The following is an 18,781-nucleotide window of genomic DNA, read 5'->3' as shown; positions in this document are numbered from 1 at the left end:
GGTAATCTAGAAAGATTAAGGGTCTGGCCACGAACAATGTAATGGCCCAACTCGAGGGGCGGCACCAAGCATGCATTTGAAAATCTCACTGCACGCAATTGGATAACACTAGACCAATGTTGACTCTGAATGATTCCGGACTTCGACGCAATTGGATAACACTACTCCAATGTTGCAGTGCTGTCGTCATCAGTTTAGCTTGCCTCTGGCCCGCCTATATCAGATACGCCGATTTGATTGGTTCCCCGGGATGCAATGCGTAAAAGTAACGTGCATCATTGCTCATTACCAGAGAGTCTCGCAGAGACAATTCTATTGTGCTCTCGCGAGAACTCTGAATTTCCAGGGTACCTCAAGAGTAGTGCTGGCATGAAAGCTAGCAGCACGCTCGCCTCCCGATCCAAGGTGCTGCTTTTTCGCGGGTTCGAGTTGAGGCGTGTGCTGGACTGAATTGTGCAGGTTCGCACACAATGCGGGTTACACACGCATAAATCCTTCAGCATTTTAACATGCTCATACATTAGGTCTAACATCCAACCGTGTCCGTGTTAACAGGTATGCTAAAACAATGCAGGCGATGGTCCATCAGAAATGTTTGTGCTCGTTGAAAAGCCTTTCAGGAAGTATGTGATTGCGATGCAGCTACTGCAATCAAATTTCATGATGCCACTAAAAAATATTATTTCTTATCAAGCATTGTGTTTGGAAGTTTCAGCTCTGTCCTGCACTCACAGAGCAATTGCCATGCCCGTTTTCCTTTCCCCATTTAGTTCACTGCAGCTCCAACCAATTAGTCCGATCAGCCACAGACTTTATTAGCCAACACCTGTGCCCACAGCCCTTCCCTTTGTTCAAGCCATATGAAGGAATCCTTGTTTGTTGCTGCTGCAGCAAATGCTGTGTCTCCTGCCTTGTGTGTTTTTGAACTATGTAAGTTTTCTGTTTTTACTCTAAATGTTGATAATTTGATTATGATACACTGAGTGCAAATCTCACATTCCTTTCAGTTTGTCTGCTGTTTAGAGCTGCAGTTATACTTAACAGTTGAATTGGTTCACCATGCTCCCTTTAACTTTCTGTTAGGAAATGTGCATTTGAGTATTTACGTATTTTTAGTGATTAATTACGGAGCCAACGACGGGGCAGAGAGACTTATGTATTGACTTTGTGGGCAATCTTATTCTGTCATCATTGTAAATGTTCTGTCATTCTAATTGTGGCCTTGTATGGCATTATGGAGCTAATTGTATTTCATATCCTTTTCCCTCTTAGAACACCACACACACACCCCTACTCCTGCTCCTATCCAAACATTTATCACACACACAACCACAACCACACTGGAAGTAACCTCAATAAAGGAAGAAACTGTGGAATTATAAGTGACTGGACTAAACTGTTCTCACCGATACCTCCACTGGTTTAAAGCCAGCCACCTACACTTCCATCTCAAACCTCCTTTACACTTTGGATTTGACATTGGTAACTGTAATTGCAGCTCTACACCACTATGGCACTGTAGTGGCACAACCGTAATCCTTGCATCAGACAATGCCATCCAAAATTTTCAAAAAAAGTAGCAGGCTTTAACCCAACAGAATGTGTCTGGTGTCACCCTGATGTTATGGCTCTTGAAACAGGTAAATATCTCATTTCGTTCATTATGTCAAAGTAGTTTTCAGAGGACAAAATCCCAGATCAGCCGTTTCTGAACTATTCAGACCAAACCTGTCGGGCACCAACCACCACGCCACATTCAACGTCACTTAAATCACCTTTCTTCCTATTCTGGTTTGAATATTTGCAGCTCATCTTACTCATGTCTACACACACACACACACACACACACACACACACACACACCTATTTAAGCAGTTCACATTGTGTGTATTGTTGTGTTGCATTGTTAAACAATCATTGAGTAACCAAGGGAGAACTTGACTTGGTGTTTACAAATTTCAGGAGTGTGGGGAGTATGACTTCCAGTGTAAAAGGAGGTGCAGAAGTAGGTCATGTAGAGAACACCAGGCGCCGGTCAAGGTATGTACCACAATGTGGTAAATCTAATCGTAAATAAGGACCCTTGTCAAAACCTGTTTGAAAACAACTAATGGCCTCCTTACACCAAACGACTTTGACAAGATTTGGGAAATTATTTAAAGATTGTAGTCTTTTGAGTAAAGCTTGAATGGGTGGCATTAGTTAAAAGACTCCAATCTTTTCAAAGTCTTGTCAAAGTTTTTTGGTGTAAGGAGGCCATAAGACGAAACCTAATCTTACATATTATGTCTACAACTCAGAACATCCACTTAATAATTGATAGCTTTTCAAAGTCTCATAGTGTGTAGTTTATTAAGGGGCACCTTGGAAGGGCAATTTTAATTGTTTTCATCAGATCAGCATCGAAATGATGAAACAACTGCTAACCTTGCTGTGTTCATCATGTCTAGGCCTATGCAGGTCACAGAAAAACTATCAAGCATCTGGTCATCTGGCTGCTTGTGCTATGTTTTTTAAGATTTGCTTATGTTAGCTAAACACTCACAAATATTGAATATGTCCAAGATAATGATATCCAGTTGATATGGCATGAAAACATGCAGCTTTGAGACATAGCTGGAACTTTTACCTTTGTGCAATACTCATTGATTGGAGAGTTTTTAAAACTGTCACTGAGTACAGATTTGGGGGGAAACAGTCAGTGTGTGCAAGTGCCTGCCCAGGCCTAAGGTCTGATTTCCTTGTAGTGGTAATGCAAACTATAGAACAGAATACTGTAATATATATATATATATATATATATATATATATATATATATATATATATATATATATATATATATATTCTGCATTTTACAGTAATTTAGTAAGATAAACAAATACAGCAGTGTATGTAGCTCATAAATCTCAAAGCCAGTACACAGTAAAGCCATACACTCAGAGATAACTTACAATGACAGAGGGCAACTTAATTTACTGACTCATTCACACACTATTGGCCAAACCAAAGCACAGAAGCTTTAACAATGCATTTGTATATGACAACAGTCTGGATACGTGTGCAGTTCAAACAAAGGCAGCTCTTTGCCCTACACTTCGATTGTTATGGGCTATTGAAACACAAAATCAGAGGAGTTGTGTGTGTGTGTGTGGGTAGGCTGAGGACATTGTCCATTAAATCTTGTGGCCTTGTAGGTTCTGCTTTGGCCTGGATGGCACTGGTTCCGCCTGATTCTATCTGCACTCCTTCACCTCCGCTCACTGCAGTGGCGGATCCTGCCTTGCAACCCTCCACCAATCAGAGCAAGAGGTGGTGTCAGCCCTCAGCCAAGACTGGACATGGGTGGAGAAAAGGCTGCAAGAAAGATTTGACCCATGTGAGGAGTGTGCATAGAAATTTAATTGGCTATTACATTCAAACTGCAGAAATCAATTTTAGCCTGCAATAACAGGCTTACTGAAATATTATGCCTAAGTTAAACATTTGTTCAAACGAAGGCAGCTCTTTGCCCTACACTTCGATTGTTATGGGCTATTGAAACACAAAATCAGAGGAGTTGTGTGTGTGTGTGTGTGTGTGTGTGGATAGGCTGAGGACATTGTCCATTAAATCTTGTGGCCTTGTAGGTTCTGCTTTGGCCTGGATGGCACTAAACATTTGTTATCTAAACTAATGTTTTCAAACCGGCAATTTTAGACAGTACAAAGTCTACACTGTAAAAAATACAACTTGCCTTTAGTACTGGCAAATAACTTTTCTGACTAAACAGAACTCAAATAATCAAATAGTGTAGTAAAACTCATTATAACAAGTTTTTACAACTAATTTGGGAAATTCACCTAACAAACTTAAGAAACTGAGTTGACTCAACTTGCATAATTAAGTATCTATAAGAGAGAAGTTTCCCAAAGTTCACTGAACTTCTTAGTCAAGTTGGCGCAAGCGCATTGTTTCCTAACGTATCAAGGCTTAACTGTGGGCTGCAGATTGAATTTGTCAGGAGGACAGAAGCCAGTCACCTTCCCTACCTGTATGCAGCGTGGAGCAAATGACAACAGCATTGTCAAAGGTAAGTAAGGCATTTAGTTTTATCCAATATCCAATTGTTATGATAGTCAGTCTTTCTCGGTGTCGTGTTGCTTTAGCTAAGCTAAGCTGATCTGACTGCCCACATTCCGTTAGCAGCTATCACTAGCTAACGTTAGTGATGTCTAGTTATGACTGTGAATGGTAAAAGCTTGCAATGTTCTGGGAAGACATAACCGGTAATGCTGAACAAGGATGTTCCTAAAACATTCACTTTCAGGAACAATTTTGTGTAAAATGGATATCAGCAAGGAACGTTCTTGGAAATAGTGTGGTGTTGTTGAAATAGTGGCTATTAGGCTAAGCTAGCCTGCTAGCTAATCTTAGTAGCTTAATTCCACAACTAGTGATAGCCGTAGCTGCTACAGCTCAATTATCAGTATAATTGTCTGGTTAGCTATTTCCCTGTTTTGCTGAAAACATGTATGTTCCTAAAATATTCACCTTTATAGAAAGACCTTTGTATTGGATGCCAGCGAGGATAGCTAGCTCACTGTGGAGTAAGCTAAACCCCTGATTAAACCTTACTCCCGCCCAAAGTTTTTAGCAATGTCTTGCAACTGCTGCTACTCGATCTGCAGAGGCGCTGCATATAGGTTGAAAAAAAATGAAATGGAAATGTAATTTTAATGCAACATATGTCAATAGAATGCAGGCACATAAAACAATGGCAACCCCACATTAAGCCCGATCAAGGCTCCCTTAAAAAAAAATGCTTGATCAGAGCCAACAAATGGACAAGTTATAGCTTCATCACTACGTAAATGTCCTCCAAGATGTTTAAAAAAGTCCACTGCACTACAAACCTATATAAAAAATAATAATTTTCTACTCTTGTTTGTTGTTGCAGGAGTGTCCATTTTCTCACCCGGATGTAGAGACCCTCCTGACCCATTACAGGCTTCATAACGGTCACCAGGGAAAAAGCTGGCTCTGCCTCCACCCCAAGTGCATGTGCATCTTTAAGACTTCAGGTAAGCTTACATTAAAATTTAATTTGGCACGGTACCATGCAAAAGACAAATCACCTCAGGTCGAAACTACATTCAGTTGTCAATCGTGTACATTCCAATGTGATTGTAGTGCAGTGGACTTTTAAACATCTTGGAGGACATTTACGCCGTGGTGAAGCTATAACTTGTCCATTTGTAGGCTGCGACCATAGCATTGGCAATGTACAAAACTTTGCGACACACAAAAGTAGGAAGCACAAACACTTCACATTTAGGGAACTTCGAAAATGCAGTAGGTGCACCAGTTAATGATGAACTCAACGTGTTTTTAAAATGTATGCAAATTATCGCATATTTTATTAGATACTGCCTAATTTGCATATTTAAAGACTAAATTACAGAAAACTTGTAATACATTATTTTCTCATATTAATGTAAGTAATCTACTGGGAAAGTTTCATAGTGATATCTGCTAGTTAAAAATGTTACCCTATTCACTAGTGTCTCGCCTTAAGTAAAAAAAGAATTAAGAAGACATCTGAGCTGCACCATTGCGGAGAACCATTGTCTTTTAATTTATTTTTTTGCAAATTTAGTGATGTAGTTCTGTGCTTTTCCACCAAGGATGCAGATGCTGAGGAGGACTAGAGGCATGAAAATTGGAATCTTGACCGTCATTGAAGACGACCTCGCCATGAAAGCACCAGACACTGTTACCAATATCGCCATCGTCCTGGAAGAGACTGTTGTTCTACAGGACATCAAGGATCTTCCATCTGCACTGGCCTACCTATGCGGACTCCTGCACGACATGGGGTGCCAATACTTATGACCCCTGTATTTTAAGGAAGAACTTTTATTTATTTATGATACATTATTCATTCACAAAGAAAATTGGTGTCCTTAAATGTTGGATTTTCCCTCATTTTTTAACTTAAGGCATTAAGATCAATTTCTAAAAGATTTAATATTCCTCTTTTTAGTCAGCGTTAGCAGAGGTGCCAGTAATTCTGGAGGGTACTGTAGGTCAGGGGTGTTCAAACTGGCTAAAAAATAAAAACATTGTTAGATCTATTTGGATTTTTGAGTTGTTATTTAGACTTGTTTTTTCTTGTTAGAGTCAATGTATTAGTTGGAATTGATATATATTTTCAAGTTGGGAGCATTTGTTGATTCAACTTGATTATCTAAGTTATTTACTGTCAAGTAAAACTTACTCAAAAAAGCTAGTGAAATGTGTTGACTTGTTTTTTTAAGTTGGAAGAACTTTTGATTCAACTTGAATTTTTGAGTTGCCAACCTATTGTAAGTCCACCTTACTTACAATACTAAATTGGCATTACTAGATATTTCAAGTTAAAAGCACTTGATTCAACTTGACTTTTTGAGTTGCTAACCTACTGTAAGTCCACCTTACTCACAATACTACGTTTGCATTACTAGATATTTCAAGTTGGGAGCATTTGTTGATTTAACTTGATTATTTGAGTTCTTCACTGTCAAGTTGAAATTACTCAAAAGCTAGTGAAATGTGTTGACTTGTTTTTTTAAGTAAACGCAGAGTTTTTTTTTACAGTGTATGCCAGATTGCTAAAATTTTTGATGATTAGATGCACATTGTTGTTTGTAATAGGCCTAATTTGATTTACTAATTGCATCCAATGGTAGCCTATAGGTCAAAATTAAGTAGGCCTACACACAAAACAATCACATCAATCACAGTTGCCGCTTTAAGGGCTGCAAAGCTTTTCTACGTCATGGTATGAAACAGCCAATTCGATGAAATAACAGGTGGGTGAATCGAAAACGTCAGTTTACTTGATGGCCAATGAAGTCATAGGCGTGGGTACAATCTAGCCTTTGATTGGTTCAAAGTTTTGCCTGGAAATCCTGGTAACCATCTTTGGCAGGGCAAAGGTATATATTGTAACGGTGGCGATTCATGATGACAGTGTTTCTGCGGAAGAATAGAAGTACGTGAAAGCTGTCTTTAGACACATTTCTAAAGCATTAGCTCCACTTTTCAGCAGAATGAGCGTCGACAGTGTTTTTCGTACGCGTTCTCTTGGTGTGGGTGTAGTCGGACTTCCAGATCAGTATGCTGATGGGAAAGCAGCAAAAGTGTGGAAGCTTTACATTGGTGACACGACAAAGAGAACAGAAGAATACAAAAGTTGGGTCGTGGCTTTGCTGAGAAAGCATGGTTGTCAAAGGATCCTGGATGTAGCCTGTGGAACAGGGTATGTCAAGAATTCCCTGACACTTACAACCCAAACAAGTTAGTTAATCGTAAGCAGAGGTAAGGCTAGGTTTTCGGTCAATGTTAACGTCACCTCTTGTGTTAAACGAGACTTGGTGGAACACGTAAGTAGTTGACTGTTGCAGCTCCTTTCATGCATCAAACGAATGGCAAAACTAGCAGTAGGCTAAATCAACATGGTGTTTTGTGTTCTGACATTCAGTAGCCTAACGTTAGCGTTTTTTCTTTGTCCCGAGCCACAACTGACGTTTTTTGTGGTGGTTGTCCATGACAAACCTGCTTACCGAACTGCAGATAATTCTCCTGAAGCAACAGGTTAGGGATGTAGAGATGTAAACATTGACATCCTGTTTTTTTTTTTTTTTACGTTACCCTCTATTTAGTCATTGCATTCAATTTGATTTAATCTGTTCGTAACATTGGTAGGTTGGTCTGTTGGTAACATCGTAAGCCTAGTTATAGGCTATATTTTACATTTAGTTAGCAGTATGCCGAGTGTCTGGATTTAGGCGAAAACATTCTTTGCTTCTCACAGGTTCGTGGTCAATGGGAAGTCCATGCCATATGTGATTTAAGTCCATGCTATGTGGTAAACTTCCTCTCGCATGTGTGTTCATGAGGGTTGCATCATGTCTACTCCACCCCCATGTGGCTGACGGACGAGTTAAAATGCAGTCGTCATGCCGTTAGGGTAGGGCACGATGTTTACCTTGCCATCAGCAGGCTACTTGTTCTAGCTTATAACCAGACCCATATCACTAACCAGCTGGATGGCAGCTAGGGTAGGTGGGCGGAGCCAGGCATAGGCCTACTTTGGTTCGCATTGATTTAATTTAGGTAAACATTACGATTTCTGCACAGGTGTGTGCAGGCCACCATGTGTGTCGTTAAATCACGCAGTGTGGGGCTGCACAGATGGAGGTCAATATTTTGTAGACGCGTTTCATGCGTAATTACTGTTTGTTTGAAATGTCGCAAATTGCCATCGTGTTTTGTTGCCAGCAACCCTTTCTTGTTAATTGTGATTACACGAAGGACTAAATGGAGGAGACCCACCACACACACATACAGATGTGTTGATGTGCAGGGTTGATCCACTCAGCATTGTGTGCATTGTATACACTTTCTTCCCTGGTACTATTTATTGCAAAAACCTTATCCTCAATTTAGGCCTACTCTAAAATGTACCATATTTTTTCCATGTTAGTAGGCCACTGCAACATGATCTGCTTACTGGCTTGTTTATGAATGCCTTAGCATACTGAATTGTTTGCGCGTACTGAAAATGTGCCTTATGCGGAGGCAGAATTGATTCTGAACATTAAACAAGGCAAAAAATAAGTTTTTTAGGTGTATTCTCTGATCACAAAAGCATGCATCAGAATATTTGACACCTGTGAATATACTGGTCCACCAGAATATACTGGAATATACCAGTCTACTCCACCAAGGGTCCTCCAGTCCTCTGTTTGTGTGTGTGTGTGTGTGTGTTTATCATTCTTTCTTATCCTTGGGTATTAATCATTTGGCTTTTATAGTCTTTTAATTTATGTTTGTTTTACCTATTTAAACAAGTTAAAAAGATATATCTTGTCTATGTATCTTCAAGGCATTGATTCTGCCTTTCCTGCTCTAACCTGTAAAGCACTTTGGGTCAACTGTCGTTCATTTAAATGTGCTATACAAATAAAATGACTTGTCTTGACTTGACTTGTTATTTAACCCTTTCCACTAAGCACATTGACATTTCTACACTCTCACGGGTGATCATTCACATATTGACTCAGGGATGATCATGTTTCATCACAACACATTAAAAAATAGATGTGCATCATGGTCTTAACTACAGAGATTTCAAGGGAATATGTTTTGCAGTAACAGCTCTGGCCTTTAAGGGTTGTAAATGATATGCAGTGCAGAGAGCAGGAGACCTCATGGCTTTTGTGAAGCCAAAATGGGGGTGTAGAAATCCACCTGCTGCAAAGATTATGAAGGCTAATTGCTCAAAGGTTAAAAGATCGATCAAATTGTGAGGTAATCCCACGTTTTGCCTGAAGACCCAGCAGGGTCGAAATGTTGCCTTTTGTATATTAAATATATGGGAGTCAAAAGCAGTGGTGCGGACATTATATCTTTTCATTTGAGTAAGTTTTTTTTTTTTTTTTTTGTCCTGCACCTGCCAGAAGGTGGGATGTGCACACAATAACTTTTTTGCTGCATTCACACATGTATACTTCAGTCCAATCAATCTTCCCCAGGCTCCTCTTCTCCTTGCTGTGCTATTTTTCTCCCTGGCCCCAGTATGTTGACATGTTCACCCTTTGCTAATAATAACCTCCTAGGCTGCTGTTGGGCAGTTGCAAGTGGCAGCCGTCCTGTATCTGGTTCAAAAAATGTTGATGGTCACACCCATCCTGAGTTTAGAAAGAATCCACTTGGATGAAGTGGCTGCTTTTAAACCTTCTGAAGTCTGAGACCTAAGTTTGTCTGTGCCTCAACATTTTTTGTACAATTCTCCCCTTATCTAAAAAAAATATTATGAAGAGTGTAACTAGGAAAACAGTAGCCTCCAGCTTACTAAGTGAATTTGGCTCTTGTTATTCCTCACCACCTCACTTGGGTTACAGTTTTAATTTGATTTTGCCATGCCATGCATATTATCAAATATATCATCACACATCCTAAGTGTGACCTAAATGACAAAAATGTAGTTGTCAATGTAGTGGACTTCGGTGCAAATAAATGTTTTACAATTCCAATAATGTTTTGTTATTGCAATGGTTAGTATTGATGACTGAATAATGGCCCAAAGTAATGGTTAACTGTCCGTTATTGGCAAACCTTAATCATTAGATATCGATATCATAATCAGGTATTGTACAGCGGCCGTGAACTTTTAATTGTACAGTATTCTCTGTGTCTGTGCTTCTGTCTGTTTGTAATGTATAATATTCATGAGCCTTTGTACAGTGTCCTTGACTGATTTGAAAGGTGCTTTATAAATAACATGTGTTATCTTAGCAGATAATAGTAGATTAACAGTACATTTTTCTCTAATATTAATTTGCAAAGGCTATTTCATAGTGAACCATTGTTCACAGCTTGTCCAAGAGTTTATTTCTTTTATAGTTTTCATCGTGACACGTCTTCTTCTTGTTCTGTCCAGAGTGGACTCAATCATGTTGGTGGAGGAGGGATTCAACATGGTGAGTGTGGATGCCAGTGACAAAATGCTGAAATATGCCCTAAAAGAGAGATGGGACAGAAGAAGGGAACCAGCATTTGACCAATGGGGTAAGAGAGCTATACACTAATAATCAATACCCGTCTCAACCCTGAGTTTGGTACGTACAACATTGATCATGTTGAAATTATTGCAGTTATCGATGAGGCAAACTGGCTCACGTTGAAGGAGGATGTTCAGAAGCCAGGCGACGGATTTGATGCGGTCATCTGCTTGGGAAACTCATTTGCTCATCTGCCAGATTTTAAAGGTAAGTAGGAGGGAATGAAGGATTCAGAGATGACCACTGATCTTTAAAATGAGTGATTAATCTTGAGTAAGCTGAAATGTCCCGAAATGCATACTGTTTTGTAGGGTTCCCATGCACAGATTTTTGAGAGACCGATGGGAACTCATACTTTTTTGAAGTGGTATTTTAGATGAGAACGCAATGTCTGAGGAGGCTTTCACTTTAGGCTTCTTTGGCAAGACCTCACAAATTGTTACCAGTGGAAACACTGTTTTTACCATTTTTGTGTATTATTGGTAATACATGTGGTATTACAGTGGTAGCTAAATGACACTAACATTTTCAGTTAGTTATCCAAAGTAAAAATATACATTTCGATTCAGACATGTGGAAGTCAGTCATTAATCTAACTTCCAGTAAACAGTTAATTTAATGTTGATGATCTCAAGGGTGTCAGTATGTGTTTGAAAATGCTACAACACTAGTGCAAGTGGGGATGTTTAGGTGACGATACTTTCAAATGACAGTCTTGTTATTTAAGTGTCTTATCATGTTGGGCACCAAAATTATGCTTGACCTGTATGCTAAGTGGGATGTGTGATGTTACCCCGTAAGCACCTAAAAGTCTCCCAGGTAATTAAGGACAATGACATGTTGTCATCAACGTAACATGTATATATTTATTTATCTATATTATTTATTTATTTATAAATAACAATATCAATGGAGGAAGTGCCTAGATGTCTGCATATAGTCTTGTAACACAAATTACATCTGTATTGCCTAATTGTGTGTGTGTGTGTGTGACTTTTGTATGTATAGGGGATCAGAGTGATCAAAAGCTGGCCCTTCACAACATTGCAAGTATGGTGAAGCCAGGGGGCATCCTGATCATTGACCACCGTAACTATGACTACATTCTAAAGACTGGAAATGCACCTCAGGGAAAGAATATCTATTACCAGGTAATACTTTTTTAACGTTAGCATCAACCCAGGGTAGACAGAAGTAGTGATGCACTTGTCCCTAATCTGCTTGGAGTGTTTTGAATGAGCTAAAACTGCATGTTGCTCCTTTAAATTACCTTTCATGTTTTATTAGTTGTAGGCAGAAGCAAATTGTTCAAATAGTATTTCTTTCTATATGGCTCTGGGTACACCTAAAGAATATTTGTTCTAAATCTAATTTGGAAGCCCAGGTGGGAGAGAACCATTATGGTTTGATTTCCACTGAGTGATGTCTCTTTCAGAGTGACCTCAAGCAGGACATTGCCACGTCTGTGCTCTGGGTGAACAGCAAACCCCACATGATCACACTGGACTACACTCTGCAGTATCAGGAGGGAGATGCCGAGGAGGTTCAGACAAGGTACTGTAACACAAACCAAAATATTGGGACCCATCATAATCCATGGTGTTCATAATTAACTCTTGATTTTCATTTTAATATCATCCAAGTCAATTTTGACAACAGATATGGTGCACTTCGGTATAAATTGTCCTAATGTGGGACACCTACATGCCAGTGAGTGTGGCTCTTCCCCAAACTAACGAATGTCAGTGAAACTATAGGAAAGCCAAAGCTGTAGGGCCCTGTGATCAAAATGTGGATGTGGATTCCTATTTGTACTGAATGATTGGACAGGCCTCTTTCACATTAAAGTTTAAAACGCATATCGTGCAAACTTGTCACCTTTTGGCCAAATAACCTGTAAATAGGGCATTCACTGTAGATCTGGAGAGGAAAAAACATATACTGGTGTACAGATAAGAACAAAGAATTATTCATACCCCTGGCAAATATTGATTTTGTTTTTTTCTCTTGACCAATATGTTTGTTCTGACTGACAATGACACTGCCATGTTTCTACCACATTGTCTTGCAACCTTTTTGCATGTGGCAGTGTCATTTTCAGTCAAAACAAACATATTGATAAAGAGAAAATCAACATTAAATCAAGATTTACCAGGGGTATGAATACAGTAATTTTGTTCTTAATGTTTGTTAATATTATATTATACATACATACATACATACATACATACATACATACATACGTACATACGTACATACGTACATACGTACATACGTTCAAAAGTTTTAGAACATCCCAAACAGCTGTTTTTGTTTTGTTTTTCTAGTAAATTCCGTCTGTCCTACTACCCTCACCGTCTGGAAAGTTTCAAGGAGCTGCTTAAGGGTGCCTTCGCTGGAAAGTGTGAGCATGATGTCTATGGTGACTTCAAGCCCTACAAACCTGACCAGCCCTCTACACCATGCTATTTTATTCATGTTCTCAAGAGGACAGCCTAGAACCAACCGAATGTATGTGGCGAAGCAAGCTATTCAGGCTTCCGGTTGACTTCCACAATGCCTTTTTATATACCCACATGGGAATCAAAGATGATTGATCAATGGTGGATCTTCCTAAAACTTCAAAACAAACTAAACCAAAAAGGTCTTAATCATGGCTTTTAAGTAGAGCAGTGCATTCTGTGATTTGGCCGAGTTTTTTGTCCTTTTTGTAGATTTTGTCCTTTGCTTCATGTTGTAAGCTCAGCCTCTTCCACAGTTAAAAAGAATTCTGTGTTGTACCTTTGCTTTTACAATATGTTCTGTTAATTGTTGGTGAATCGTGAATTATCAAAAGTGCCCCTCTGTCTTTGGGGGACCAGCTTCTACCTATTCTTTGAGTTCACCATTTTTATCTTTATAATAATAATTTAGAACTTGAGGTCCAAGTTATTTTCTGTCTTAAGGATGGAGCATGAGTTACCAAAACGGCACCTAAGTATAATTATACGCAAGCAAAAGTTAGAACTGTATTGGCCAACCTGGCTTTTTTTAGGTTAAAGCCTATCAGGTCTGAAAATGTAGGCCAATATTCATTATTCAATTTAATTGGGTTGAATCTTAGCTCGATCTATGAGTCTTTATTCGTTGAACAAACAAAAATATGGTATGTATTTTTCACATAATTTGTGGTTTTCCAGATGCAGTGCACTGTCTTGTTACACTTTTTAATTTGTGTTTTGTATAGAAAACATGATACTCCTGGAGTTCATCTGATCTTACAGTCATAAGTTGTTGGCCATTGCATTGCACAAAAGTAAAATAGATATGAACGTTAAGCAAAAGCATCCTAACAGCATGAGCACTACTTCTTAGTTTGTATGTTTCTCCCAGCTTGTAAAGCATAATTGTCTGTTGTAAATAACTGTGATAACAGTTGTGGCATTAACGTTTTACATTACTTCTATTTTTTTTTTTTTTACCTAAGACATTTCAAGCAGCATTTCAATACAAATTAGACTTAGGCCAGAAATACCAATACTGTGTCCCAACAGTACTGTTATAATAGACTATTCACTATCAATATATTGATCAGTGATATCCTTGAAAATAGTTAGAAGTGATTGGGGAGAAATGGCAGCTTTGAAAGTAGTAGTTGTTATGCATGTTCTTTTGTATAATCTCTTATGCTTCTATGAGTAGTTTTTTTTTTTTTTTTTTTTTTTTGGTTTTTAAAGATTTTTCCTTTCAGAGTCTTAAATGATGTAATTTCATAATATAATGGTGGAAGCAGTTAGAGTATTTGTCATCTCTTCAATGCAGCCGTTATTAAAATTGACTGTTTCAATTCAAAGTGTGAACTATTCTTTTCATGGCATTTTATGTCTCAAATAACTGAAATAACTTAATGCAAGTATGTCATTGCTGCAAAATGCTGAAGTAGAGTGGTGTTATTCTATGTATACCCCATCAATACATCCTGTACCACTATGAAGCATCATAAACTTGTGAACAGTGAACCTGCCACCCACCAGTTAAGGAAGTCATTATTACAGAAATTCTTATACAAAGATTAACCCATGATCCATTTTGATAAAAAATGTAAAGTCTCCTCATGCCTAACAAAAGTGTCATAGCTTGTAAGAGAGTTCGCCCCTCTTGGACCCTTTGGTTGAAAATTGGGGTAAATTATTGTCTTATTAAAGTCTGAAGAGTATTCCAGAGCACTCTTTAAACCGCTGATTTGTGGGAGACTGGCAAATTGACCAGTGGGCAGGGCTGCCTATGTGTTACAATGGTCGTAGCATAGTGGGTAAGGAGCTGGGCTAGCGTGTACTATGGTAATAATTATTAATATACATATTAATATTTATACCAAAATGGATTATTAATAATAACAATTAAAAAGTTGAAATAGTGAAAATAATGAGTTATGTTAACAAAACCATACATAGGCAAACTCTAACTCTGTTAGAGAATTTATTAATTAAATAATCATTATTTAGTTAAATAAGTGTAAACAAGAAATAAGTGTGAGTCTGAACTCTGAGTCAGTAGCCAGAAAAGTTGTGTGCCCTTGAGCAAGGCACTTATCCCTGAGTTGCTCTGGGGAGACTGGCCCTTGTAATAATTGACATGAGTCACTCTAAATAAACCTGTCAGCCAAATGAATAAGTTAAACTTTGACTAGATGAGGGTATGAGAATGGTGTGAGATGGTGAGAGAATGATTGCCTGTTGATGCTAACTATCATTAACCACATTGCATTCCTCCCTTAGGGTTGTAATGGTACACAAAAATCAGTATTTTTGTTGTGCAATGGGAATAGTATTTTTAAAAGGTGTCAACTGATTTTTGGTGTTAATTGACTAAACTGACATATGGTCCGCTACTTAGTAAGGTTTGTGAGGGAATTCGAAATTTGAAACATGGTCCGCAAGCAAAAAAGTGTACTGTTGAATACTGTTAAAGATGGCATTCCTACATGCGGTATGCATCTGTATTGAACCTAACATCGTGTACTTTATTGGTTCGGTACGAATATGTATATCTTTACACCTTTACTCCCTTTCATACTCCTGGAGAAATATGTTGATTTGCTGGAATTGATTAAAGCTGCAGTTGGCAAGTCTGACAGATTTAGGAGACAACTCTCATGCCCCTCCCCTGCTACCACCGAGCACCCTCTCATCGAGTTTGTGCTCGTCAGTGTGCACCAGACTGCACCAGACTGTGATTGACAGTCAGATTTCCCACAGCTCTGCTCTGATTGGACCAGAAGAACCAGGAGCTGTGGATTTTTGCAATACCAATAACAGGCTCTAGGTGGAGGTAGAAGTGTGTTTTTTTTTTTTTAAACCGGCTGATTTATGTTGTTCTGTCGGAGCATAGTGTCGGTTTCAATGAATATGATAAAAAAAATATTGCCAACTGCAGCTTTAAGTGCCATTTTACCATTAACTGGACCAGGATTTCTACGCCCTATGAATGTCATAAACAGCTAAAGGAATGTGATGTGCAATTGAACATTACACAATATAACATACAAAATATATGATTAAAGAGTTTATCCACCCCCAGCCCTCACCACATACATCCCCACCCCTGTCTCCGTACACTGCCCATCCTTATCCATCCACCCCAATACATCCACACCAATCCTCAATTGAACAAATTTTTAACAAAAAAGTGCATTGAATTAGAATAACTGGTTTGCACACATTGCCTCAAAATTACATGATGTTATTGCAGAAATTTCTTCTTCAAATATACACAGGAGAGATGTTCAATTCCTAGTGCTATAGGTAAGGCATTTTACACAGCAGTCAATCAACAACCAAGCCAATTTATCAACAAAAACAAAATCACTAACAGAGAATACGTTTTTGCGGGGCAAAAAATGTCAGTAACAGAACAGTCTTTGACCTTTCATTTATCTGTGTTTCTTAAAATAATGCTTGGGTCGGATCTTCTAAAAGAACAAGGGCAAACTGACTAAATAACTGATTTAAACTGTTGGGTTGGCCCTGGACTAAACAGATTTTTTGGTACAAAACTTTGATGTACACAAAGTGATCTACTCACAGTAAAGGGGAATTCCGGCCATTTTTCACATAGATCTCTAATCATAATCATGTGTAGCAATGTAGCTGCCTGCTCTAGTTGTTGGCTGCAGCAAGAAACAGAGATCTATGAGAAAAAATGGCCAGAATTCTCTTTTACACATGGGCGCTGACATGACTGGTGCACTCTGCTTTCAAAGTTCGATTACATTCAAATTCCATTATTTTCCATACACCTCCGTGCACCAGCGTCAAATTCTGCCACCTCCTCTGTGTCGATTATGATTCAGATCTATTTTTGTCTTCGCCGATCACTAAAATCCATTGTCAATTGAATGCTTATCAGTTAAATATTTCAGCGTGGGTATAGGTGAAAAAAATGGCGCAGGACTCATTTTGGCGTTTATATGTGGAGTGCTATAGGCAGGGGCGAACTGGGGGTAAAAGTGCTATAGGCAGGGGCGAACTGGGGGTAAAAGCGGAACTGATTACCAAGGCCCCAAGGGGGGAGAGGGCCCTTGAAAAGTCTGGAATATTTGCATGAGTGGGGGACATGGGGGCCCATCAGGACTGCCTATGCATAGGGCCCAGGATCTTGTGCTACGCCCCTGCCTATATCGCTATATGAATGCACAAGGACAAGAGAACTCCTCAAAGAAACAGGCAACATATCTCATTTTCACTATGGTAGCCAGGTTTTATGGCTGGAGATTTCATGGAGGATAAATCAGCTAAATAGGCCATCATCTTAGGTACCATAGTTTTGTAGGTACTGTACTCAATTATAAAATGACCATGATAAGCCATGAAGATTAAGTAAACACGTTAAGTTGAGCTGCTGGCTTCTCTGACAATGCTACAGCCAGCATATTCCTGAAATATCTCATTCTGGGTTGGAGTGAATTTGTTTTGGCCCTTTGAGATATTGTATGGTTTTGCCACCCTCTACTGTTCATTTTCCAGTACCATTTTGACACTCCGGGGTGCCAGAAATTAAACATCTTTCACACTCACCACTAGCCTGACGAGACAGAACCACATCAAGATGTAGGGTCTGGGGACTCACCATTTGCAGTGCTCAGTCCGAGAGGCGGGATAATCGGTTGTCTTTCAAATTCCCTCTACATGCAATAGGATAGCGCTACAACTCATGAGTCATGCGTTTTCCCACCAGCGGAGCTAGTAGACTAGTAGACAAACTTTTGCCAACTTAAAAAAAGCTTAACTCGTGTCACGCTGTTTTCAAACAGCAACATCCATCTTCTTTGTTTTCAAGTAGCAGGGAATTCACGCCGAACCGTTGCAACTCTGCCATCAATCATTATGTTAAGCCCGCCTACCGACTCTATACACAATGTGATTGGCCTTATCAAAGTTTAATTTTTCCAGCTTGCAATCCAACGGAGAGTAGCTAGACTACCCTTGCAGCAAATTACATTTGCTGCCTCTAGGGTGCGTCTAGATTTCTAGGCTAACTCACCACCACCTCGCCAGATAACCAAAATCCATTGTCATCCATTTGTAAGTGATGTCACACACCCACACTTATGCACAAGTTCAGACAGAAATAAGTACATGCCTCAACACACACTTAAGACTAGACACACTGTCTGACACATAAGGTTCATAAGTTTCTAAGGCTGTGTGAATAGGCTGAGAAAATAAGCAAAAAAGCTTTAATCCACAAAATAAACTTCCATGGTCACTGATTGTGCGTCCTCCAAGAGTTTCATCAGTTCTCCCGCACACACCCAACACCTGTTGCTTTTGTTCCCCTTGTCCCTCTTGTGTCAATAACCTTAGCAGAGGCTGAATCAGTAGCTTCCGTGTTCTGCTGCACTCTGGGATTTCACTAAAAATCCCTGTTTTTTTTCCATAGGTACATTCTACTGCTGATACTGTGGCTGTGCAATAGCGAACTCAGAAAGTAACCCAGAGGACTTGAGGCTCCTAGTCCCAGACTGTGCCTGTTTTCAATCTTTGTTCCAATTTTCAAAGGATTAGGCTGAGATCTCCTGTTGCCCCCAATCTTTACAGAGGCCCAGGGCTCAATGCTTGCCTTGCCCAGATTGTTTTGATATTTGAATCGCAATTCTCAAATAAGGTTCTTAAAGCTCCCTGTGCTTGAACCCCGATCATTGTTGCTCACGGCT

General features: G+C 39.2%; 1 protein-coding gene and 1 long non-coding RNA gene across 3 annotated transcripts; both read left to right on the top strand.

The window, feature by feature from the left end:
- The first annotated feature begins 1,962 nt into the window (after positions 1 to 1,962).
- On the top strand, positions 1,963 to 14,419 carry gnmt (glycine N-methyltransferase). Of its 2 annotated transcripts, none has more exons than XM_048228562.1 (6): positions 1,963 to 2,040; positions 10,467 to 10,594; positions 10,681 to 10,794; positions 11,596 to 11,738; positions 12,023 to 12,141; positions 12,915 to 14,419. In XM_048228562.1, the coding sequence occupies exons 1-6, from the start codon at positions 1,976 to 1,978 to the stop codon at positions 13,084 to 13,086; spliced, it is 741 nt and encodes a 246-aa protein (XP_048084519.1). In that variant the 5' UTR covers positions 1,963 to 1,975; the 3' UTR covers positions 13,087 to 14,419. The 2 variants fall into 2 exon arrangements, with proteins under 2 accessions (XP_048084519.1, XP_048084518.1); XM_048228561.1 differs by lacking the exon at positions 1,963 to 2,040 and adding an exon at positions 6,968 to 7,280.
- Positions 3,974 to 5,929, top strand: LOC125284571. Its single transcript, XR_007191897.1, has 3 exons — positions 3,974 to 4,070; positions 4,938 to 5,061; positions 5,665 to 5,929. It is a non-coding gene; the product is annotated as an uncharacterized LOC125284571 (long non-coding RNA).
- Positions 14,420 to 18,781: the final 4,362 nt, after the last annotated feature.

This window comes from Alosa alosa, chromosome 19 (genome assembly GCF_017589495.1).
Source record: "Alosa alosa isolate M-15738 ecotype Scorff River chromosome 19, AALO_Geno_1.1, whole genome shotgun sequence".
NCBI lineage: Eukaryota > Metazoa > Chordata > Actinopteri > Clupeiformes > Clupeidae > Alosa > Alosa alosa.
Note: the sequence above shows the minus strand (reverse complement) of the source record. Positions and strands in the feature narration are given on the sequence as shown.

Bases quoted from the DNA above. Each gene is read 5' to 3' on its own strand.
- gnmt (XM_048228561.1), top strand. From the start codon at position 7,072: ATGAGCGTCGACAGTGTTTTTCGTACGCGTTCTCTTGGTGTGGGTGTA. The intron at 10,595-10,680 runs GTAAGAGAGCTA...AAATTATTGCAG, and splicing joins ACCAGCATTTGACCAATGGG to TTATCGATGAGGCAAACTGG. The intron at 10,795-11,595 runs GTAAGTAGGAGG...TTGTATGTATAG, and splicing joins TCATCTGCCAGATTTTAAAG to GGGATCAGAGTGATCAAAAG.